This window comes from Pseudophryne corroboree, chromosome 8 (genome assembly GCF_028390025.1).
Source record: "Pseudophryne corroboree isolate aPseCor3 chromosome 8, aPseCor3.hap2, whole genome shotgun sequence".
Taxonomy (NCBI): Eukaryota; Metazoa; Chordata; class Amphibia; order Anura; family Myobatrachidae; genus Pseudophryne; species Pseudophryne corroboree.
This window is the reverse complement of record NC_086451.1, coordinates 46,011,827-46,035,588: the sequence shown is the minus strand read 5'-3', so window position 1 is coordinate 46,035,588 and position 23,762 is coordinate 46,011,827. Positions and strand designations below refer to the sequence as shown.

Genomic DNA, 23,762 nt, shown 5'->3' with positions numbered 1-23,762 from the left:
GACTTCATAGCTTCATTGTGTAAAAAAATAAATATATTATGGTCTTTTGCTGTGAAACTATAGGTCCCAGCAAGCCTCCCCCGCATGCTGGTACTTGGAGAACCACAAGTACCAGCATGCAGGCATTATAGGGCCCGCTGGTACCTGTAGTTTCACAGTAAAATAAAAAAATACTCAGGACACACACACCATGATAGTACAACTTTATTAAAACATACTTGCACACTCACATACATACACACACTTACACATACTTACTATACCTACATCCCACACAGCCATTCATGTCCCCTTCTCCAGTAGAATCCATAGGGTACCTGTAAAAAAAAAAAATACACTCACCTATTTCCAGTGTAGATCGGTCCTCTTCAGTCCATGTAGGCATCCAGGTGTTAAAAAAAACAAAATGCAAAAATCCTGGTCCATCGCACTTAAGGGGATCTATGTGTACACATGAATGAATCCCCTTTTCCCGAATGGCAGGTCCCCTTGTGACTTCTGTCACTTGGAGACCCGCCAGCTGATCAGGGAGCGCCACGTCATAAGGTGGGTACACACTAACAGTTATATCTGCAGATCAATTGATCTGCAGATATATCTATGGACGGATCGAGCAGTGTGTTCAGCATACACACTGCTCGATCCGTCGGGGACTGTTGCCCGGGGTCTTCTTCTGATAAACACATGCGCCCGTCTATGGCGAATGAGAAGACAGCAGGGAGAGGGATTTGCCAGGACAGGGTTTTAACGCGAGTGATACATTTATGCAATCGATATTTTCATTACACAACCGCAATTAAATTGTGGATGTTGATAAATAGGGCCAGGGCCAGATTAACAATGGGGCGGATGGAGGTCCAGCTCCAGGCCTCCGCATAAAAATAGGCCCATCATTTTGGCAGCAGGATGACGACCAGGCACAGAGCTGTCCAAACAATCATAAATGATAAGTATTAAAATTGTTTTTGTAGTTTTCTCACAAAATGATCCAATTTTTCTATGTTTATGTATTTAGGGAGACATTGGGACACATAGGGGGGAATTCAGATGTTTGAAAAGTCAGTTGGGTGTCTGTTTTTTCCTATCTAATAGAAGGAAAAAATAGACACCCAACCGACTTTTCAAACATTTGAATCCCCCCCCATAGTGTACAGGGTGTACACACCCACATGGCTCTGGCCACAATCACACAGCACTAGTCACAGCTCCTCTCCTTCGCATTATAGGCCCTTGAAAATTTTCAGCTCCAGGCCCATGTGACCCTTAATCCGGCCCTGAATATGGCCCATGATCACACCCTTATCACAATGTCTGTTCCCATTTTTTCCCCTGATTTTCCAACAGCATGAAACTTACCTGAATAACCATATTTTAATATATTACATGATCAGCATATAATCCATGACTGTACTCACCGTCCTCACGTAATTCCACTTCCACGGGGTAGTGATCGGAGACCGCTTTGGCCTAGAGTTGAAAGAAAATAACTTATTTTGTCATGACATGTTAAGTATTTCAGTGCTGATGTAAAGTTGACTTGTTATATATATATATATTACTCTTAAAAAATAAATAAAGCACACACAAATTCAGTGAAGGACGCAACGTCAATGTCAGACACAGTGGAGCGATTTTTTGCCATTGCGCACGCATCTGAGTCACACTACGAACATACCACAATGGTAGTGCAGTGGCAGTCACAGCGAGAATTTATTCACAAAGTGTCACAGCTTGCGATTGTGAACCCATCCACAGTTACAATGTCACCATACCGACGTCGGGATCCCAGCTTTTACATTTAGATGCCCGCCACGGGTTCTATTCCCACTATATGGGTGTCGTGGACACCCATGTGTGGGAATAGTACCTGTTAGTCGGCATGCCGACTGTCGGGATTGTGAGGGGGCGGGATTCCGGCGTCGGTATTGTGAAATAACTACATCCCACTAGGACATGGTTTGCAGCAGGCTTGGACTGGCCCATAGGGGTACAGGGGAAACCACCGGTGGGCCCTACTGCTTGGGGGCCCACCTCCTACTCTAAGGATGAGATTCTAGACTGCACTTGAATTATACATCATACATATGTTACCTTATACTGGACTATGGTGCATTTTCTACAGTGCATTGTGTTATTAATCTGTTATTAATCTGGTACATTATCATGCATGGGTGGTCTTCTGGTTGCCGAATGTCGGGATCCCGGCGCACAGTATACCGGCGCCGGAATCTCGACACCCGGCATACCGACACATATTCTCCCTCGTGGGGGTCCACGACCCCCCTGGAGGGAGAATAAAATAGAGTGGTGCGCACCGTGCCCGCAAGGGGCTCATTTGCGCTCGCCACACTGTCGGTATGCTGGCGGTCGGGCTCCCGGCGCCGGTATGCTGGTCGCCGGGAGCCCGGCCGCCGGCATACCATACTACACCCTCATGCATGCAGCAGCTGAATTTACTGTATATATTTATGAAGGGGCCCAGACGTTGCACTCTCTAATGGTTAGTCAAACCAATGAGGTGGCAGGCCACACCCCCTCTGCGGACTGGCCACACCCCTCTACATGGGCCCCTACAACTGCATTCCCCCGGTGGGCCCTACATGCCCCAGTCCGACACTGGTTTGCAGTAACCACCCTGCCTGTCCCATATTAACAATGGCCAATATTTGAAGGTATATAACTATATTTTGAACATAGGCCCTCATTCCAAGTTGTTCGCTCACAAGCTGCTTTTAGCAGCATTGCACACGCTAAGCCGCCGCCTACTGGGAGTGAATCTTAGCTTATCAAAATTGCGAGCGAAAGATTCGCAATATTGCGAAAAGACTTTTCTGTGCAGTTTCTGAGTAACTCGAGACTTACTCTTCCAGTGCGATCAGTTCAGTGCTTGTCGTTCCCGGTTTGACGTCACAAACACACCCAGCGTTCGCCCAGACACTCCTCCATTTCTCCAGCCACTCCCGCGTTTTTCCCAGAAACGGTAGCGTTTTTTCACACACACCCATAAAACGGCCAGTTTCCGCCCAGAAACACCCACTTCCTGTCAATCACATTACGATCACCAGAACGAAGAAAAAACCTCGTAATGCCGTGAGTAAAATACCAAACTTCATAGCAAATTTACTTGGCGCAGTCGCAGTGCGAACATTGCGCATGCGCAATTAGCGGGAAATCGCTGCGATGCAAAGAAAATTACTGAGCGAACAACTCGGAATGACCACCATAATACAATTCACTTGTTTCCTTGGAAGCAACAAAGACATCTCCTTAAATAAGCAGATACATACATATTATAATCAGGCTTACCAACTCATATGTAAGGCCGTATTTCACTTGGTAGTTGAACGCCTTTGCCGTGCCTGGAATTACTGCTTTTTTCAAACCTTCTCCTCCAGCTACAATCCTAAAATCCCGACATTCAGCATTAAACAGAAAGCAGCCACTAATATATGACAGTTTCAAATGATTTCATGAAACGGGTGTATTATGATAGAACACTAAAGAGGACAAATGGAGCAGTCACCCATACAATCATTCATAGAATGTACTAGTTAATAAAAGCTAAAAGCTGATTGGTTACTATGGGCAACTTCCTCACTTGTACGCTTTAGGGGGGTCATTCCGAGTTGATCGTAGCTGTGCTAAATTTAGCACAGCTACGATCATGAACTCAGACATGCGGGGGGACGCCCCGCATGTCAGTGCCGCCCCCCCCCCCCCCCGCACAAATACAAAAGCATCTCACAGCAGCGATGCTCTTGTACTTGTGGAGTAACTCCCGGCCAGCGCAGCCCCTGCGGCTGGCCGAGAGTTGTGTGTCGCTGACGCTGGCCGCAGCGGCTGCGTGACACATCACGCAGCTGCCGCGGCACGCCTCCCCAACGGTCCGGCCACTCCTGCGTTGGCCGGACCGCGCATACTAAATGGCGGCTTAATGTCGCCATTCAGCCCCTTCCCGCCCAGCGACCCCCTCTGTCTCAGAGGCGATCACTAGGCCGCGACGACTGCCATGCGCCGGCGCATGCGTAGTTCCGACCTGATCGCTGCGCTGCGACAAACTGCAGCGAGAGATTGGGTCGGAATGACCCCCTAGGTTTGATACATCTTACTTTTAAAAGGGTGTTTTAACCCTCTGACATAAGAGTCTGGGGAGCGGGCAGAGAGTCAGCTAGCCAATGGAAGCTGGTTAACACTGAAGACAGGGGGCGGGCTTATCCGCCGCTGCTGTACAGTCCGGTTTGCGCTGTGCTTGCTGCTCCTCCAGCTGTCTCCCGGCCGGCAACGTTGGGCAGCATTTTGGGTTCATGTGGGTGTGGCTCCCCTCTTTTAGTTTTGGACTACGCTGTAGCCCCAGCTTCCAAAACGCCACTGGTTGCATTTATCAGTTTTGCATTGTAAATACTGAATCTACCCAGTAAAAACAGCGATGTGTAATGAGCCACCCCTGCACGCCTGCCGCTATAAGTCTAAGCCTAGGTTCAAACACAATGCCTCAGTTATGTCACAAGTCTAGATAGATTGTAAGCTCGCGAGCAGGGCCAGATTACCTCTGTGGGGGAGATTTATCAAATCTTGAAGTGAGATGAAGGGATCCAGGTACCAATCAGCTCCCAATTGTCATTTTTCAAACACAGCCTGTAACATGGCAGTTAAGAGCTGATTGGCTGGTACTTTATCTCTCTCTCTACTTTAGCTCTCTCCAATCTTTGATAAATCTACCTCTTTGTCTGTTATTATTCAGTCTTGTTCGGTTACTGTTTTGTTCCCAATTACAAAGTGCAACAGAATTTGCAAGTGCTAGGCATATAGACGTAAATGTTATATATTTAGTGATTGCATGTCATGCATTCAATAGCTCAGACTACAATATGGCAGCCTACCCACAGACACATTCATTGTCCACTTTAACAAGCTCCGTTTACATCTATCATAAACTCTGTATTCTCCACATACTGACTTAAGGGCCCCATACACTAGAACCATATGTCTGAGGCTGAAGTCGGAGGCGATTTCCCTTGAACTCTTCCATACGATTTGGTACATTCTGCATGCGATATATCGTATGCGATCCCAGCCATACCTGCAGGTACCGACATATCACGAGTGCAGCACTAACAATCTAGGGGAGCCGATCCAACCCTCACGGGAACGCGCATCGGATCGGATCGGAAACACCTCCAAAATGCCCGATTTCACCCGATATATCGTTCCAAATGCCCGAAATTGGATGAAATCGGGCATTATTGTTCTAGTGTATGGGGCCCTTTACTGACAACACTGTACATCCCTCACCTGTCGTATGGGCAGCGGGTGTTGGGGCTCACATTGGTCTCTTCAGAATCACTAATCAACCACTGAAGGCTGGCGTCCTGGCGGAGACGAATCAGAGGCCAGTGTTGGGTCTTTACATAATTGCAGCCGGCGTTGTAATCTCCCAAGATCAGGATGTCCTGTAGGAGAAATGGTGTTAGTCCTTTACAGATAACCAGCGACGTAGGGCCGAAGCCATCGCATATCAGGAGGGGAGGAACATCACGATGATTAAAGCTGTCAACTATTTTTTAATTTGCTGCCCAAAGTTATACCAGAATTAAAGATCCAGAACAGCCATCACGATAAATTGTGGTTTGGTAATGACACTTTTGATATTTTTAAAAGGCGCATGATTGGTTATTGAGGTAAAATGAAAAAACTGAAACAAATGCAGTGAAAGGGGGGGGGTCAACGCGGCATTACACGGTTGGCTGTATGATGTCACAAATTGCGAACGCATCGTGCGGCGGTGCCACTCACATGCTGGGCGGCCTTGCCCTGTGCTGGGCAGCTGCCAGTATGTGAGTAGATGGACGCAGATCCTGCTGCGGAAGCAATTTCTGCATCCATCTCTGAATAACTCCCTCAGTGTGTGAGCCGGCACTTCAGACAAGAATCCGGGGACAGCCAACATCTCCAGGACCCATCGGAATGACGAAAAACGAGGGTTGGGCCGTGAGACCACTCAACTTTCCGGTGAGGCAATGCCCCCTTTTTGACAGAGCGTGCCGAAGGCAACATGTCAACACTCAGAATGTCAACAAGTGAAATGTCAACATTGAAAAGGTCGCAGAGGGAGAGGTCAGGGTTAGGCTACGTGGCAGGGGGTGAGAGTTAAACACTAGAGAGAAGGATAGGGGTAGGAATTAGTCTTAGGGATAACAATCAAATACCAGAACACAAGGAAAATTGGAGGTCTGACCTGGAACTTGGAAGGGACGGTCACATAACCGCTGGGACCCGGTTGGATGTGTATGTCAACATTACACATCCAACCAGGTCATATACCCCTCGTTACAATCCTGCATGTATTGCCCATATACAGTATGTCAAACTTTTTTCTCCCTGACCAGGATTGGACAGGTCATTAATTGGGGATCCGGTCTGAAGATCGACAATGTTTAGGTCGACCACTATAGGTCGACAGTCACTAAGTTGACAGGGTCAGACGGTCGACAGGGTCAGAAGGTCGACATGTTCTAGGTCGACAGGTCAAAAGGTCGACATGAGTTTTTAATTTTTTTACTTTTTCATACTTAACGATCCACGTGGACTACGATTGGAACGGTAATCTGTGCCGAGCGAAGCAGTAGCGGAGCGAGGCACCTTGCCCGAAGCATGGCGAGCGAAGCGAGCCATGCGAGGGGACACGGTGCACTAATTGGGGTTCCCGGTCACTCTACGAAGAAAACAACACCAAAAAAACATAAAAAACTCATGTCGACCTAGAACATGTCGACCTTCTGACCCTGTTGACCTAGTGACTGTCGACCTATAGTGGCCGACCTAAATATTGTCGGCCTAGACACTGTCGATCTAATGATCCACACCCCCTTAATTGATAGACCAAGTTATGTTGCAGTGAAGATATAGGGGCATTGCTACTAGTAAAACTTCTGCTGTTTTGCAGAACTGCCATGGCTATGAAGGAATGGCGTAATCTGTATAAAGCTGACGGTTGGGTCCTGGGCTTAAAGGGTGTGTGCCTGCAAGATCCAGCCATATATAAGTAATACCGTTCATTTGTAATTGTAGTATTTATGTGTCAATCTGATCTCCAGGTGTAAATTACCTTTGGCATTTATTATGTATTATCAGCTTTCCTGTAAAATACCATGAAGAGTGCACTGAAATCCCATTAACATGTCTTAAATACTGTATTTGGGCGGGGAGAAAGGACCAGCTGCTTAGAACAGCTCAGTGGGTCACTGTTCCCAGAGCTGTGGAAGGTATTACGAGGAGGAGGCCCAGCGGATGCCACTGGAAGCAGTACAACAGAACATGCAGCCTCTACATAGGGGATGCTAAACACGTCAGCTGCCAGAAATCTGTGCACAAGTCCCCTCCACTCGCTCCACTGTGTCCCTGCTCCCCTGGATGGGAATAAGTAATAGTCTTCCCTTTATCTCCCCCTCCTCCAAGCAGCTATTATGTTCCATGTTATGTGTCTGACTACCAGTCATTCATCCCCCCATGCTGTTGCAATGCAGAGAATGTAGGAGCCTTGTAAATAATAGATAATGCAATAATAAACTGTGGAACCTCTAGGAGCAGGCGTTGCTTGGCGTCTTCCCAAACGTCATACAGGCCATCCACCTCCCGCACCGCATAATCTGGGCTAGTGTGAATGGTGGCCAGGGCAAAGTCCTTCAGCTCTGAGGAAAAAGCGGGACAACACATGTAACCTGGGTACTGCAGCACATTGCCGTTTGGAGGAAACGTTCTTTGCCTTGCACGCTTGTGCTTGAGGTCTCTCAGTATAGGAGTGTTTTCAGAATGAGGTAAAGTTACTCAAATAAGGAAAGGTTGTGTCCCCCAAACATTGGATGGATGTAATGACGCCCGAGTTCAGCGGCCGTGCGGGATACAGGCTGAACGTGGACATTTTGTTAAAGGGGCAATCGCTTATAAGGCAGGTTATGCCTTGCAAGTGATTGCCCCTTTAAAAAAAACGTCCGAGTTCGGCCAGTTTTGTCGCTATGGGCAACATCCCATCTTAAATAGAACTCCCATCTTAGTCAATTTACCCCACAGATTCTGACCAGAAAATGGTCAGGATCAGAAAATCGAGAATTAACATGCAGAATCCCCCATATTCCTAGATGCATCGCCAATCATCAATGGCCGCCAATCAGACAGGGTCATCTGTGGACAGGCAAAGCTCCAAAAGCTGAAAAAGTGCTAAAAAAGGCACATCTCTCTTTCATAAGTTAAATGTTAGTAAATAAGCCCCTAGGACAGGTCATTGGCCCTCATTCCGAGTTGATCGCTCGCTAGCTGCTTTTAGCAGCAGTGCAAACGCTAAGCCGCCGCCCTCTGGGAGTGTATCTTAGGTTAGCAGAAGTGCGAACGAAAGGATCGCAGAACGGCAGCAAAATATTTTCAAGCAGTTTCAGAGGAGCTGCAGACTTACTCCTACCTTGCGATCACTTCAGACTATTTAGGCCCTCATTCCGAGTTGTTCGCTCGCTAGCTGCTTTTAGCAGCATTACACACGCTAGGCCGCCGCCCTCTGGGAGTGTATCTTAGCCTAGCAGAAGTGTGAACGAAAGATTATCAAAACTGCTACTAAATAATTCTTTGCAGTTTCTGAGTAGCTCCGGACCTACTCCTAGATTGCGATCAGCTCAGTCCGTTTAGTTCCTGGTTTGACGTCACGAACATGCCCTGCGTTTGGCCAGCCACTCCCCCGTTTTCCCAGCCACTCCGGCACGCCTGCGTTTTTACACACATTCCCTGAAAACGGTCAGTTACCACCCAGAAACGCCCCATTCCTGTCTATCACTCAATGATCAGCAGTGCGACTGAAAAGCGTCGCTAGACCTTGTGTGAAACTGTATAGTTTTTTGTGAAAGTACATCGCGCGTGCGCACTGCGGCCCATACGCATGCGCAGAAATGCCGATTTTTTTTGCCTGATCGCTGCGCTGCGAACAACGGCAGCTAGCGATCAACTCGGAATGACCCCCATTGTGCAGGGAGGCGCCTCCGCATGTTTCTCCAGAGCCCTTTCCTCCTCATTACATGTGTTAGGGGGATGTAGTTGGTATCCTGATGCTTAGAATGCCAGTGCCGGAATCCCGACAGTTAACATCCCACACGTAAGTATGTCAGAGAGGGTTAGGGATAGGCTGCAGGAAGGGCGGGTTAGGCTGTGGGGAGGGAGGTTAGGGTTACGCTGAGGGAAGGGAGGGCTAGGCTGTGGGGAGGGAGATTAGGGTTAGGCAATGGGTCAGGAGGGTTAGGCTGTGGGAAGGGAGGATTAGGGTTAGGCTGCGGGGAGGGAGGGTTAGGGTTAGGCTACTGGTTGGGAGGGTTAGGCTGTGGGAAGGGAGGATTAGAGTTAGGCTGCGGGGAGGGAAGTTAGAGTTAGGCTGCGGGTAGGGAAGTTAGGGTTAGGCTGTGCGGAGGGAGGTTAGGGTTAGGCTGCGGGTAGGGAAATTAGGGTTAGGCTGTGCGGAGGGAGGTTAGAGTTAGGCTGCGGTTAGGGAGGTTAGGGTTAGGCTGCGGGTAGGGAAGTTAGGGTTAGGCTGTGCGCAGGGAGGTTAGGGTTAGGCTGCTGGGAGGGAGGGTTAGGGTTAGGCTACTGGTTGGGAGGGTTAGGCTGTGGGAAGGGAGGATTAGAGTTAGGCTGTGCGGAGGGAGGTTAGAGTTAGGCTGCAGGTAGGGAAGTTAGGGTTAGGCTGTGCGGAGGGAGGTTAGGGTTAGGCTGCGGGTAGGGAAGTTAGAGTTAAGCTGTGCGGAGGGAGGTTAGGGTTAGGCTGCGGATAGGGAAATTAGGGTTAGGCTGTGCGGAGGGAGGTTAGAGTTAGGCTGCGGTTAGGGAGGTTAGGGTTAGGCTGCGGGTAGGGAAGTTAGGGTTAGGCTGTGCGCAGGGAGGTTAGGGTTAGGCTGCTGGGAGGGAGGGTTAGGGTTAGGCTACTGGTTGGGAGGGTTAGGCTGTGGGAAGGGAGGATTAGAGTTAGGCTGTGCGGAGGGAGGTTAGAGTTAGGCTGCAGGTAGGGAAGTTAGGGTTAGGCTGTGCGGAGGGAGGTTAGGGTTAGGCTGCGGGTAGGGAAGTTAGGGTTAGGCTGTGTGGAGGGAGTTTAGAGTTAGGCTGCGTGTAGGGAAGTTAGGGTTAGGCTGTGCAGAGGGAGGTTAGGGTTAGGCTGCGGGTAGTGAAATTAGGGTTAGGCTGTGCGGAGGGAGGTTAGAGTTAGGCTGTGGGGAGGGAGGGTTAGGGTTAGGCTACTGGTTGGGAGGGTTAGGTTGTGGGAAGGGAGGATTAGAGTTAGGCTGCAGGGAGGGAAGTTAGGGTTAGGCTGTGCGGAGGGAGGTTAGAGTTAGGCTGCAGGTAGGGAAGTTAGGGTTAGGCTGTGCGGAGGGAGGTTAGGGTTAGGCTGCGGGTAGGGAAGTTAGGGTTAGGCTGTGCGGAGGGAGGTTAGAGTTAGGCTGTGGGGAGGGAGGGTTAGGGTTAGGCTACTGGTTGGGAGGGTTAGGTTGTGGGAAGGGAGGATTAGAGTTAGGCTGCAGGGAGGGAAGTTAGGGTTAGCCTGTGCGGAGGGAGGTTAGGCTGCGGGTAGGGAAGTTAGGGTTAGGCTGTGCGGAGGGAGGTTAGAGTTAGGCTGTGGGTAGGGAAGTTAGGGTTAGGCTGTGCGGAGGGAGGTTAGGGTTAGGCTGCGGGTAGGGAAGTTAGGGTTAGGCTGTGCGGAGGGAAGTTAGAGTTAGGCTGCGGGTAGGGAAGTTAGGGTTAGGCCGTGCGGAGGGAGGTTAGGGTTAGGCTGCGGGTAGGGAAGTTAGGGTTAGGCTGTGCGGAGGGAGGTTAGAGTTAGGCTATGGGGAGGGAGGCTTAGGGTTAGGCTACTTTTTGGGAGGGTTAGGCTGTGGGAAGGGAGGATTAGAGTTAGGCTGCAGGGAGGGAAGTTAGGGTTAGGCTGTGCGGAGGGAGGTTAGAGTTAGGCTGCGGGTAGGGAAGTTAGGGTTAGGCTGTGCGGAGGGAGGTTAGGGTTAGGCTGCAAGAAGGGAGGGTTAGGGTTACGCTGCGGAAAGGGAAGATTAGGGTCAGGCTATAAGAAGGGAGGGTTGAGGGGGGGGGGTGGATAGCATACTTACTTACCCACCAGGTGTTGGGATTCTGAGCATTGGGATGCCGCTGTCGGTCCGCTGTGACCTCTGGCATCCTAAGCGCTGAGATCCCGTACCCAACCCATGTTAGGTGCGAGCCACTCTGCAATCGTACATATGTGTGCAGTCTCTTTGTGGACATGCTTAGAGTTAATTCACACAATTTGCGTCATGAGAATTGGTATAGCATTCTGCATCTGCCCTAGGATGTCACACAACAGCATTTTCACTGCAGGACAGCACTTTTACACCGTTGTAACTGACTGTTTTAACATCAGTTACCTAATTGGGCTCATGTTATTCTAATTGGGAATAATGATGAATAGCAGAATATCATATTGTTCCACCGTAGGAAGAAGTCTAGTTGGCAAGTACATGTATATATAGTAATCACGTCAAACAACTTATTTTCAGCTGAACATGGGGGTAATTCCAAGTTGACCGCAGCAGGATTTTTGATAGCAATTGGGCAAAACCATGTGAACTGCAGGGGAGGCAGATATAACATGTGCAGAAAGAATTAGATTTGGGTGGGTTGGGCGTGGTCTGGGGTCTGAAGGAGGCAGACGTGCTGGAAAAGAGCTCCTTAGACCCATAGCCCAAATCAACTATTCCCCTTGTGTCCACACCTACTAGGCCACCCCACTTCATCTACTGCCCTCCTGGTGCCCCCCAGCTGAGACCCCTGAGGTACCGCGGAATCGGGGAGCAGTTTTAACTGCTCCCGCGGACTGCGGCCTGCGGGGTCGGAAGAAGCCGGGGTCTCGATTTTAGCAGTAGGCCGGAGACGGCTCCGGGACCCGCTGATCGGGCTGCGAACGTCAGGAAGAACAACAAACACCCACCTGCCGCCGGCCGCTTGCTGCGGCTAGTCGTTCTCTCCCTGCCTCCGGCTTCCACAGTGACAGGGACCCGGCAACTCGGCAGAAGGGAGGAGGACGGAGGACGCCCGGCGGCCATCTTGAGTTAAGTGAGAGGCACTGTGCTGTGCTTTCACTGTGGCTGCAGCACCGCACAGGAAAAAAAAAAAAAAAAAAAAAAAGGGAGATCCACAAAGCTGGGCTATATAGGCTTGCTCACACTATAAAATAATACAAAAACAATCACAGCTTTCCCCCCACCCATCTATCCATCCACCCACCCATCCATCCATCCATCTATCCATTTAATTACTTTTTAAAATAGCTGGCCAACTCCTTAATCGGTGGCCTGGGGTCCTGTATATACACCCCGATTGAGATATATCAGAGGCACCACCATAACAAGTGAAAACATGGGCCCCTAGCCTCGTGCATGCCTGCCTGATGCCACCCTAAGACCACGAGGGGGGTTCTTGCACGATGACGGCCCTCATACTACATAATGCCGAGGAAATGTGAAAGTGTAATTCTAATCTGCTTTATCTAAAGACCGATCTCATGGTGAAAGGGATAAAGAAAAAAAAGAAGGCCAAGACTAAGCCGGACGAGATTCCTCCCACCGCGAATCGACGTTCATCAGATCTACGTCAGTTCCTAACCTCTCCAACCTCGACCCTCTCTGCTTCTACTAACGTCCCGACCTTCTCGAATGTACACGACCCGGTGGACGACATGACCTCCCCTGGGCCTCCGGAGCCCTCACAGGCCCTCTCCTTATCGGCGGAGATAAGTGAAATATTGTCTCATGTACGATCACTTCCCACGAAACAAGACTTCTCCGCATTGGAGACCCGTCTATTATCCACCATCACTCAGGAAGTGACAGCGCTCCGACAAGATATGTCTCAAATCGCGACTCGAGTCGATGTCCTGGAACGCCATGAATCGTCTACTGTGGACTCTTTGACTAAATTCCGGGAAGTCCTATCTCACCAACGGGACGATATCTCCTTCTTAAAGTCGCACATAGAGGACATGGATAATCGCGGCCGGCGGAATAATATTACAGTCAGGGGCCTGCCGGAGAGCGTCCAGCAAACAGACCTGGTACACGCCTTATCTAAGATATTCGGGGAACTTATTGATCTGGATCCGAATAAAGACATCATATTTGATAGAGCTCACAGAGCCCTTCGCCCTCGAGGCTTACCCTCCGACAGACCACGGGACGTGATTTGTAGGCTACACTATTACGCCCAAAAAGAGGATATAATGAGGTCGGCTCGTCTACTAGACAACATTGAATTTCAAGGCGACAAGATTCAGATATTCCCTGACCTTGCCTGGTCAACCTTACAACAACGTCGCGCCTTGAAACCTCTCACAGACTCTCTCAGGAAGCTCGGGCTGAAATACAGATGGGGCTTTCCATTCTCCCTCCAGGTCTCTCATGGCGGCAAAATTGCGAGTCTTTCTAGACCGTCGGATTTACAGGCTTTCTTCACGATTTTAGGTATCCCCCCGGTTCCGGTTCCTGACTGGGACGCCTTTCACCACCTTCCGGACTTACCTGTTGTACTCCCTCCAGAAGACGCGTGGCAGCAGGTTCGCACCCCGCGGATGCGGGGATCCACTCCTGGCCCTCAACTTTTGAAGCCTCCTTGAGTGTGATACTTCGTCCCGAGTGGATGTAAATTTACTTGCCGAATATGTTATACATTGAGTTTTTCTATCTTTTCATAGTGCAATGTATTGTTCACCAATGTGATCGGTTTCTGTTTTTACTTGTATTTTCTCTTTTCCTTTTTATTTCTTGTTGTCTTTGTTTACGTGGGTGGATGACAGCGTACAGACACTAAAGTCTATTGAAACCCGGCTTGATGACTGGAGGTTTGTCTGTGCGCTCTTATTCCAATACATGTACTTATATATTTGTATGCTCTATTTTTCATGTTTCACATATGCCTAGTGCACACCTCGGTGATACCGTATATTTAACGAGTTTCTATTTTGGGAGTGGTCGCTGTCCTGAACCCCCCGCAGGACCCCAATATGCTGCATCCCCTGTTTCTTTGGACTGGGAGTCGGCAGGATTCCGCTCCTGTCCTTCTTGCAGCAGTTCTTGTAGTAATACCACTCATGTTTAATGTTAAAGTATTTTTTGGCGGAGATTCCCCCGCCGCAGCTTTTTCTGTCTATTTCTTTGCTCCTTCTTTTTTCCTACCTCTCCCCCCTGCTATCTTTCCCTCACCTTTCCCAGGGTCTGCCGAAGAGAAGACTATCCTGAAACGATTGGATCTGACTGACAATGGGGGTGAGTGATTTACACGTTACTACCCTTAACGTCAAGGGGTTGAATGTCCCTGAAAAAAGGTCTAAACTTCTTAAATGGCTTAGAGACGAGAAAATAGACGTTGCTTTTATTCAGGAAACACACTTCAAGATGGGACACGCTCCGTCCCTAAAATGCCACTATTACCCGCATGTTTTCCTGTCCAATAATTCGGCTGGTAAAACACTGGGTGTAGCCATTCTACTTGCCCGCCATCTGCCTGTCCTCAATGTAGCCTCCCACAGAATAGCTGAAGGTAGGGGGTTGCTGGTGAAATGCGACATATATGGCCAACGTTTCTCTTTTTTAAACATATATGCCCCCAACGCTAAACAACCCGCCTTTCTATCCTCAATTCTAGAAGACGCGGAACCTCTATTGGAGGGGGTGGTGGTGATGGGAGGCGATCTGAATTGGACCCTGGATCCTCGCCAGGACAACTCTAAAAAGATCTCCAGCAAGCCAGAAAGGGAGCATAGGGGAATGAGGCGTGCTCTGCTTAACCACCAGCTGATCGACACTTGGAGATTGACACACCCCACTGATATAGATTACACCTATTTCTCACACCCGCACCAGACATATTCTAGGATCGATTATTTATTTTTGAGTCACCGACACTTACACCTTCTGTCTGATGCCTCTATAGGTCAGATTGTATGGTCCGACCATGCCCCAGTCAACCTCACCATACGCTTACCTCCCAACGCACATCGCCAATGGTCTTGGCGTTTCAACAACACTTTCTTACAAGATGCAGAATGTAAGTCCCGAATTGATAACGCTTTGGACTCCTATATTGATACCAATGACTTAGATGACATCTCCAAAGTCTCAGTGTGGGAAGCACACAAATGTGTTATCAGGGGGGTCTGTGTTCAAATAGGATCCTTTCGCAAAAAGCAGAGGGAGAAACTCAGAGAGGATTTACTGTCTAAAATACAATCTCTAGAACTTCTACATAAAAAATCCCAAACCCCACAACACTACGCCGATCTCGAAACTGCCAGGGCGGCTCTGAATAAGTTACTCTCAGATAGAGTCAAGTTTTCTTATCGGAAGTGCCGTAGCAGATACTATCAATGGGGCAACAAGCCTGGAAAATTATTGGCCAAAGCACTTAGAGAACAGCGTGCTCTTACTTTCATTCATACAATTAAAGACAATCATGGCCAACCCCAACACCAGACATCTCACATAGCCAGGGCCTTCAAGACATATTACTCTACTCTATATAACCTCTCCGGCCCAACCGGCAGACTTGACAGGTCGTCCCATCAAAAAGCCATAGTTGACTATTTAAAGACCTTACATTTCCCCACACTGACCGCAACAGAAATAGAAGAGCTGGACGCCCCTTTTTCTACTGAGGAGGTCCAGAGAGTTATTGAATCCTCTCCTAATGGCAAGAGTCCCGGCCCTGATGGATATACTATTGCATATTACAAAGCTTTTAAAGAGAAATTAATCCCCATACTTACAAGAGCCTTTAATACTATATCTGACCAATCGCCCTTCTCCCCACAATCTCTCGAAGCCCATATCGCAGTTCTACCCAAAGAGGGTAAAGACCCCAGTCTTTGCTCCAGCTACCGCCCAATCTCCCTATTAAATATTGAAATAAAGCTTTTCGCTAAATTGATCGCAAACCGCCTTAAACTACTATTGCCTGGCTTGATACACGGAGATCAAGCTGGGTTTGTTTTAGGCCGGGAAGCCAGGGACAATACCACCAAAGTGCTCAGCATGATTCACTATGCGGGTCGGCTCTCATCCCCATCTATCCTACTGTCAACCGATGCAGAAAAAGCTTTTGACAGAGTGGACTGGGATTTTATGACCGGAATATTGAGACATCTGGGACTTGGTAACATCTGTCTCCACAGAATCCTATCCCTCTATACCTCCCCATCCGCCAAAATTAAGATTAATGGCACCCTTTCTGACCCCTTTCCAATTCTCAACGGTACGCGACAGGGATGCCCGCTATCCCCATTGCTCTTTGTCCTCTGCATGGAAGCACTAGCCCGAAGCATTAGGGCTAACCCAAATATTTCGGGCTTGTTAGTGAGGGGAACCGAATACAAACTGGCATTATACGCCGATGATCTACTCGCAATAATCACGAATCCGGTCACCTCTCTGCCAAACCTAATGGTGGAGTTTGAGAGGTTTGGAGCCCTCTCTAACTTCAAAATAAATCATTCCAAATCTATTGCCATGACCTTAACTGCACCTCCTGCTATAGTAGAAAGCCTGAAACAAGCCTTCCCCTTCACCTGGCACGATCATAAACTAAAATATTTGGGGGTGTTATTGACCAATGACTTATCCAAAGTGTTCTCCCTAAATTTTAAACCCTTACTGTCTAGGCTACGTTTAGACTTCCTGTTGTGGAAAAAGCTGAGATTGTCCTGGTTCGGAAGGATCAACGTAGTTAAAATGAATGTCCTCCCCAGGATTTTATTCTTTCTCCAGACCCTTCCGATACACATCCCCCTACTATGGCTCCGAGATGTCCAGAGGCTTATCCGAACATTCGTATGGGGTGGTAATACACCTAGATTCAAACATGATATTTTGTTCAGGAGAAAACATCAAGGGGGGCAACAACTCCCACATATCCCTAACTATTACCACGCAATACACCTGAATAGGATACTGGAATGGACACGTGCCAAGGATCGCAAACAATGGGTCCTCCTAGAGGAGGGCTGTCTCCCATATTATATAGAGATTGCACCTTGGCTCCCTACCCTCCCGAAGGTATCACATCCCACGGTCGCTCCCACGCTCAGATTATGGGCCAAGTTGAGATCCCAGAGTTATATATCCTCCAAACGGTCCCCCTTAACCTCTTTTCTCTATAACTCCGAATTTACCCCTGGCCTTCAAGGGACTGCTTTCGCCCCATGGGCGGAAGCTGGGATCTTTCGAGTCGGTCAGCTGGTGAGCTCGGGTAGGGCGCGCTCTTTTTCAGATGTTCAGTCCTCTTGGAACCTACACAGTGCTGAGTTTTGGAGGTTCCTGCAGGTCCACCATTTTATATCATCTCCCAAGAACTTCTCTGACATAACTAGGGACCTCACTGGATTTGAGAGACTATGTATCTCCCCCAGCTCACCCACACATACTATTTCTCAAATTTATACGTTGATTATGGAAAATTTCTTCCCACAACCTCCTACCTTCTTGGCTTCCTGGGAAAGGGAATTGTCGGGGCTACCTACTCAAATAAACTGGGAATCCGTGTTCAAGAACGCTCAGGCGAGTTCTTTATGCATTTCGACACTAGAAACCCTTTATAAACTTATATATAGGTGGTATAGGACCCCTCGTGCCCTCAATAGAATGTTCCCTTCTCTTTCAAATATGTGTTGGAGATGCAAAAATGCCCCAGGGAGTTTTATACACATTTGGTGGGATTGCCCTTTTATAACTCCATTCTGGGCAGAAGTATTTAAATGCACCGAACAGATAGTAGGTGACGAAATCCCGAGAGACCCAGATTTCTGGCTCCTTAATCATACTCCCGCAGGATCACACTCCTACAAACATTCCCTGTTAAGACACCTTTGCAACGCTGCTAAAGCGGTAATCCCAATTCTTTGGAGATCTACCTCTCCACCCTCAATTAAAATGTGGTTCACAAAGATTGATCACTTTTTGGACATGGAAGATTTGGTTTCCTTCTCATCTGGGAAAACGGTTAGCTTCATAGCTATTTGGTTTCCCTGGTACGACTTTAAAGACACATTGCAGTATAGGTCCTATATTGCGATATAACCCCCCTCATATTGGTATACGGGCCCATATTCATATGTACACCATTATTTATACCCATACTCTGACAATGTTGTTCCTGTACTGTGGTCCAGACTTAGGATTGGTGGAGATCGCCCACACACTCCCCAAATAGTCTACCCGCACCATGCAGACTGTCACACCTGACCCTACCCACTCTATTCTTCCCTTGCTTATCCTCTTTTCCTCTTCTCTCTTTTCTTCCTCTTTCCCATTCATTGATGCTGTTTTGATATTATGCTCTTCACTTATAAGTTTTTATGATGACAGAAATGCAGACAGATATACTTTGGCCAAGGGCGCTTGACGTGGGGGGTACTGATGGATATATGTTACGCGACATTTCTGTATGCCCTTCTTTTGTCTTTTGTCCTTTGTTTTTTGAAAATGTTTCTGTAATGTTTTTGAATACTGCTTTGACTAATAAAAACAGTTTACACAAAAAAAAAAGATTTGGGTGGGTTATTTTGTTTCTGTGCAGGGTAAATACTGGCTGCTTTATTTTTACACTGCAAAATAGATTGCAGATTGAACACACCCCACCCAAATCTAACTCTCTCTGCACATGTTATATCTGCCTCCCCTGCAGTGCACATGGTTTTGCTCAACTGCTAAAAAATTTCCTGCTGCGATCAACTTGGAATTACCCCCATGTCTGATAACCTCTGCATGCCAACTCTAGCACTGAGCTCTACAATTTTTGGGGGAGGATGTACTAAGCCTTGGAGGGTGATAAAGTGGAGAAAGATAGAGTGCCTGTGTGAAGCTGTCACCTAGGAGTAAAAAGAGATGCCTACCGGAGTCATTGCAACGCCTTCGCCATTGCGTACACATCCGCAACGGCGCAACCTATATGCAAATATGGGGGCACATCGAAGATAAGGGTTGGTTTATGGGTCATTCAGGTGCAGTCGGAGGTGGTATCACTGCTGCAGTGATAGCACTGTATGGTAATGCAGCAGGAGGCGTCTATTACATTGATTCAAGCTGCATCCTAGGATGCAGCATCAGATCAAAGCACCCACCATCGGGCACGCTAGCAGGCCATTGCAGAGGCCAGGAATGGGGCGCCTTGTGACAGAGATCACTGACCTCTTCCAACCCTCTAAACTGCAGTGACGCTCCTCCTTTTTTCCAAACGGAGCCCGCTGCCGACCCCTCCACGCACCTGAAACGTCATCAGACTGATGTCGGCCTGAGTCCTATGCAGAGTACCGAAAATCAGTACTTTGCAACGATGGGCTCAAGTGCAACCACACTTGAACGCCCCCCACTGGCCATAGCAGTAGCATCTCAGACGCCATGTATTTGCACGTACATGCTCGATGCCATCAGCAGATACGCGCCCCATGACACGTCTCATACCCTACAACTGTACCTTTTTGGCAGGTACAGTACCTTTTTTTTATGGTCTGTACCTGCCAAAAAGGGCTTTGTACTGATTTTTGACTCTCCAAATTAACTTTTACCCCTTCCCTAACTTGTGGGTGTCCATGACACCCATACAGTGGGAATAGAACCTTTCTGGCGCCCAGGATCCTGGCGTTGGTATTCTAGCCCAAGTGTTTTTAGCACTGACTTAGCAGTAGCCAAGTGCAGCTTAGTGGAAACTCAGTGGGACCCGCACGCTTACTCCTTCTGATTTCTCCACCGCCAGCCTAGGCTTAAAGTGCAATTTGTGGGGACCTCACACCATTTTAGCTTGTTGTTTTTTTTGTGATTTTAAATATTTTCATTTAAAAAAACATAGATGTTTGCAGCGCTGTCTACAACACATCGGCCATAGGCAGGCCCTTATCATGGCCCAGTTTGACGTCAGTTTTGATATTTAACACATAGTAAATTGGCTACGGGGTGCATCTCCATTATAAACATCAGGATGGCGCTGCATAGCTAGTGGTTTCTATTACTTGGTGGTTTCAATGCGGTTTTGGCTTTAGTAAATAGGCGGAACGCTAAATCTTTGCATATCCGACCGACACTTACTGTAGTGAATAATATAGCCCTTGGTGTGCATGTGCAGCTGGAAAACAAGTGCAATATGTTTTGCATCCAAATCTACACAAGACCCATTATAGACACATTATTTATATATATATATATATATATATATAATGTATATATAGAGAGAGAGAGACACCTGTTTTCAACATTCTCTTTAAGCTATCCTTTAATAGAAGACAATAATTGCCTATAATTACATTTAGTATAATAAAAATAGGTAAACGTAGATTATGTTGAACTTTTAAACTCTGTCAGTTTTTGTGTAGCCCCCACTGCACTCCCACCTCTCTGATCATGCTAATGCTCATGTTAACTACACTTCTTCGTCACCATCAAATCCTATTATGCTGTCACAATCCTGAAATCACTGTGTGATGTGATTAAATAGAGCTATTGTATAATGGAAGCTATCACAAAGCTGTATATCTGTTCTGTTGTGTTCAGGCGCCACCTTGTGTCGAGTCCTAGTACAGCATCCCTGTTTCAACATAAAAATAGCTAAATATAAATACAGTACCAGCAACTTGAAAAGTACATAGGGGGTTTCCTATTACCTGTGGTCAATGACGGGGAGGGGAGGGGTGGGCTATCCTATTAGCCCCAATGCAGCAGGCTTCTCCCCCCCGATGCCAGCACTTATTGTGATTTATGCTTGGGGTGCATAATCCGCAATAAGCGGCTGCCGGAGCCACACTAATACATGGGATCGGGAACTTATCCCCAATCCCATGTGTTTTCAAAGGATCACAAGTCCGTTTTCGGTGGATGAAAATGGCCTGTAATAGGTTAACGTGATAATGACCATCGGTCATTAATCACGATATTGGGCCGTTTTCACCCGCCGAAAACGGATCGGCTTTAGTTGGACACCCCCCTTAGTAACAGTCCAAATATTTGTATATAATTATAATTAGTTTAACTATTTATTTGTATTAAAAACATTTGTGTGTTGTGAATATAGATTTCTTAAGAATTAAATGCTTTTAGATTTATTTATTTAAATTTCTATTTATCTAGCTTTTTAATGTACAACCACAATATATATATATATATATATATATATATATATATACACACACACACACACACACACACACACACACACACACACACATATATATGGGATTGGCAGATCTTAAATTATGTTTCAATGTAACTTTCTTAAGTGAAATGACCACTAAAATAAGTGTCTGTACATTAAAGAGTTAATAATGGAAGCACAGACATACTGTAGTTATCACATTTTCAGAGAACTTTAGTTCAAGTTATTTGTTAAATCACATAGTGGAGTGGTTAGCATTACTGCCTCACAGAACTGAGGTCATGAGTTCAATTCCTGACCAGGGCCCAATTTGTGTGGAGTTTATATGTTCTCCCAATGCTTGCGTGGGTTTCTGCCAAGTGCTCCAGATTCCGTCCACAGCAAGAAAACATACTGGAATTCTAATTAGATTCTGTCATAAATAAGCCCTTCTGTTTATCTGTGTGCTTGTATGTTAGTGAATTTAGACTGTAAGCTCCAACGGCACAAGCACTTATGTTAATGACAAATATTATCTGTGCATCGCTCCTTCCCATGTCCGGATCAGGAACCCTTAGTTCACTGCATCGCCGGGACAGCTGCATACCGGCAGATGATGCCACAGGTCTGTATGCAAGGATGATCGTTAATGATCACATCATAAATGTGATCGTTAATACCTGTCCCCTAATCGCTGTAAAGTGCTGTGTTGTAGTGTTTTATATAAATAACAGTCAGGGATCTATTCATGAAGCAGTGAAAAGAGTGGAGAAGTGAGCCTGTGGAGAAGTTGTCCATGGCAACCAATCAGCTGCTCTGTATAATGTTATACTATGCAAATTATAAATGTTACATCAATGCTGATTGGTTACCATGGGCAACTTCTCCACTGGCTCATTTCTCCACACTTTTCACAGCTTCATGAATAGACCCCTAAATAACAATTATAGTACTAGTCGCCCTTCAGAGAAACACCTGAGAATTATATAAGTATAAAACATGTTGGAGAACATGACTTTTTTCCCTTTTCCATGCCGGTTTACCTGTAGTAAGGGATGAAAACTTAGCAACAAAAGGTTCACGGATGAACACATCTGTGCCGCAGTTTTCACAGCCATCATCGTAGTGATACCACTCCGTTGGCTTCAGGATGTCCTCTCTGCGGAGGAGAAAACAAGACAGAGAGAAGCTCATCAACAACCCTCCATCTGCCGCAAGGTCTTTAATGGGGCGACACAAGCTGCCCTTCACTTTCAGGCATCCTTCTCATCTATCACGGTCCACAGCTCTGCCAAGCCAGGTGCTCACATCTCCCTACTCTGCAAAAATCTCTTCTGACTGATGCTGTCAGCTGTAACTCTGCGCAGCAAAACTCGGGCTGGCTAATGAAGGTGCTATTTATTTCATTTTAGGTTAAACATGTTATGCACAGACTAGGGGATCTACAGACAGTGCACGGGGAGACTGCCCTCAGGATGCCTCTTACCCTATGGTAATCTGATTACAAGCAGGATGGAAGCTGGTTCATGTTACAGATGGTGAGATGCCAATGCATTAGTCACAATGAGCGGAGTCTCTTACCTGTACACATACACATACTTCTCCCGGTAACTACTGCGGCCCAGGTGGTCAGAAATCAGCACATTGTAGTGTAGACCAGTGGCCCTGCCATAAAACAGATTATTACCAATTACATGTGTTTTGTAGTAGAGAAAGAGACCTGTGTAGTAATGAGAAAGATGAAATAAGGATGTCAGAGGGGATGCATGTGACCGACGCAAGATTCCCGGCACAAATTGGAAGACCGGTGCCAGAACACCGACAGCTGACATCCCGAAAGTATCGGGGAAACCTGTTAGGGTTAGGGCTGGGGGGGCACTACGGGGGGTTAGCACTAGCTGCCACCCCACCAAGGGTTAGCCTTAACCGCCACCCCTGGAGGGTTAGGATTAGGGTAGGTTAGGGGGGTGGAGGGTAAGTATTCAAATACTTACCCCCTGCAACGCCAGGATCTTCATTGTAAGGATGCCACTATCAGTCATGTGACTGCTGACATCCTGACCAGCTAGGGTTACCACCTCTTCCCTTTAATTCTGGACACATATTAATTGGATGGCGGTCATTAGGTCGACATACATTAGGTCGACCACTAATGGTCGACATGCATTAGGTTGACATGGTCATTGGTTCAACATGTACTAGGTTGACATGTAAAAAGATCGACATGAGTTTTTCACAAATTTTTTCATTTTGTGGCCTTTTTCATACTTAAGAATCCACGTGGTCCACAATTGGGAACGGTAATCTGTGCAGAGCGCAGCAGTAGCGGAGCGAGGCACTGTGCCCGAAGCATGGCGAGCGAAGCAAGCCATGCGAGGGGCCACGGTGCACTAATTGGGGTTCCCCGTCACCTTACGAAGAAAACGACACCAAAAGCTCATGTCAACCTTTTGCCATGTCGACCTAGTAAATGTCAACCATTAGTGTTCGACACAATTTATGTCGACCTAATGCATGTCGGCCTAATGAACCACACCCTTATTAATTACACAGGTTCTGTGGCTGATTAAAACCAGGTGAAATGGAATCTAGAAGTCAGCCAGCCA

General features: G+C 47.3%; 1 protein-coding gene across 4 annotated transcripts in view; it reads right to left on the bottom strand.

The window, feature by feature from the left end:
* The window catches only part of LOC134947464 (deoxyribonuclease-1-like), a 75,619-nt gene that overhangs the window by 16,798 nt on the left and 35,059 nt on the right, over positions 1–23,762 (bottom strand). For all 4 annotated transcript variants that reach the window (XM_063935549.1, XM_063935550.1, XM_063935552.1 and 1 more), the window contains 6 exons: positions 22,738–22,821; positions 22,200–22,315; positions 7,576–7,688; positions 5,293–5,450; positions 3,307–3,403; positions 1,416–1,467 (listed from right to left, as the gene is read on the bottom strand). In XM_063935549.1, the coding sequence (XP_063791619.1) occupies positions 1,416–1,467; positions 3,307–3,403; positions 5,293–5,450; positions 7,576–7,688; positions 22,200–22,315; positions 22,738–22,821 (620 nt within the window). The remainder of the gene's footprint in view (positions 1–1,415; positions 1,468–3,306; positions 3,404–5,292; positions 5,451–7,575; positions 7,689–22,199; positions 22,316–22,737; positions 22,822–23,762) is intronic.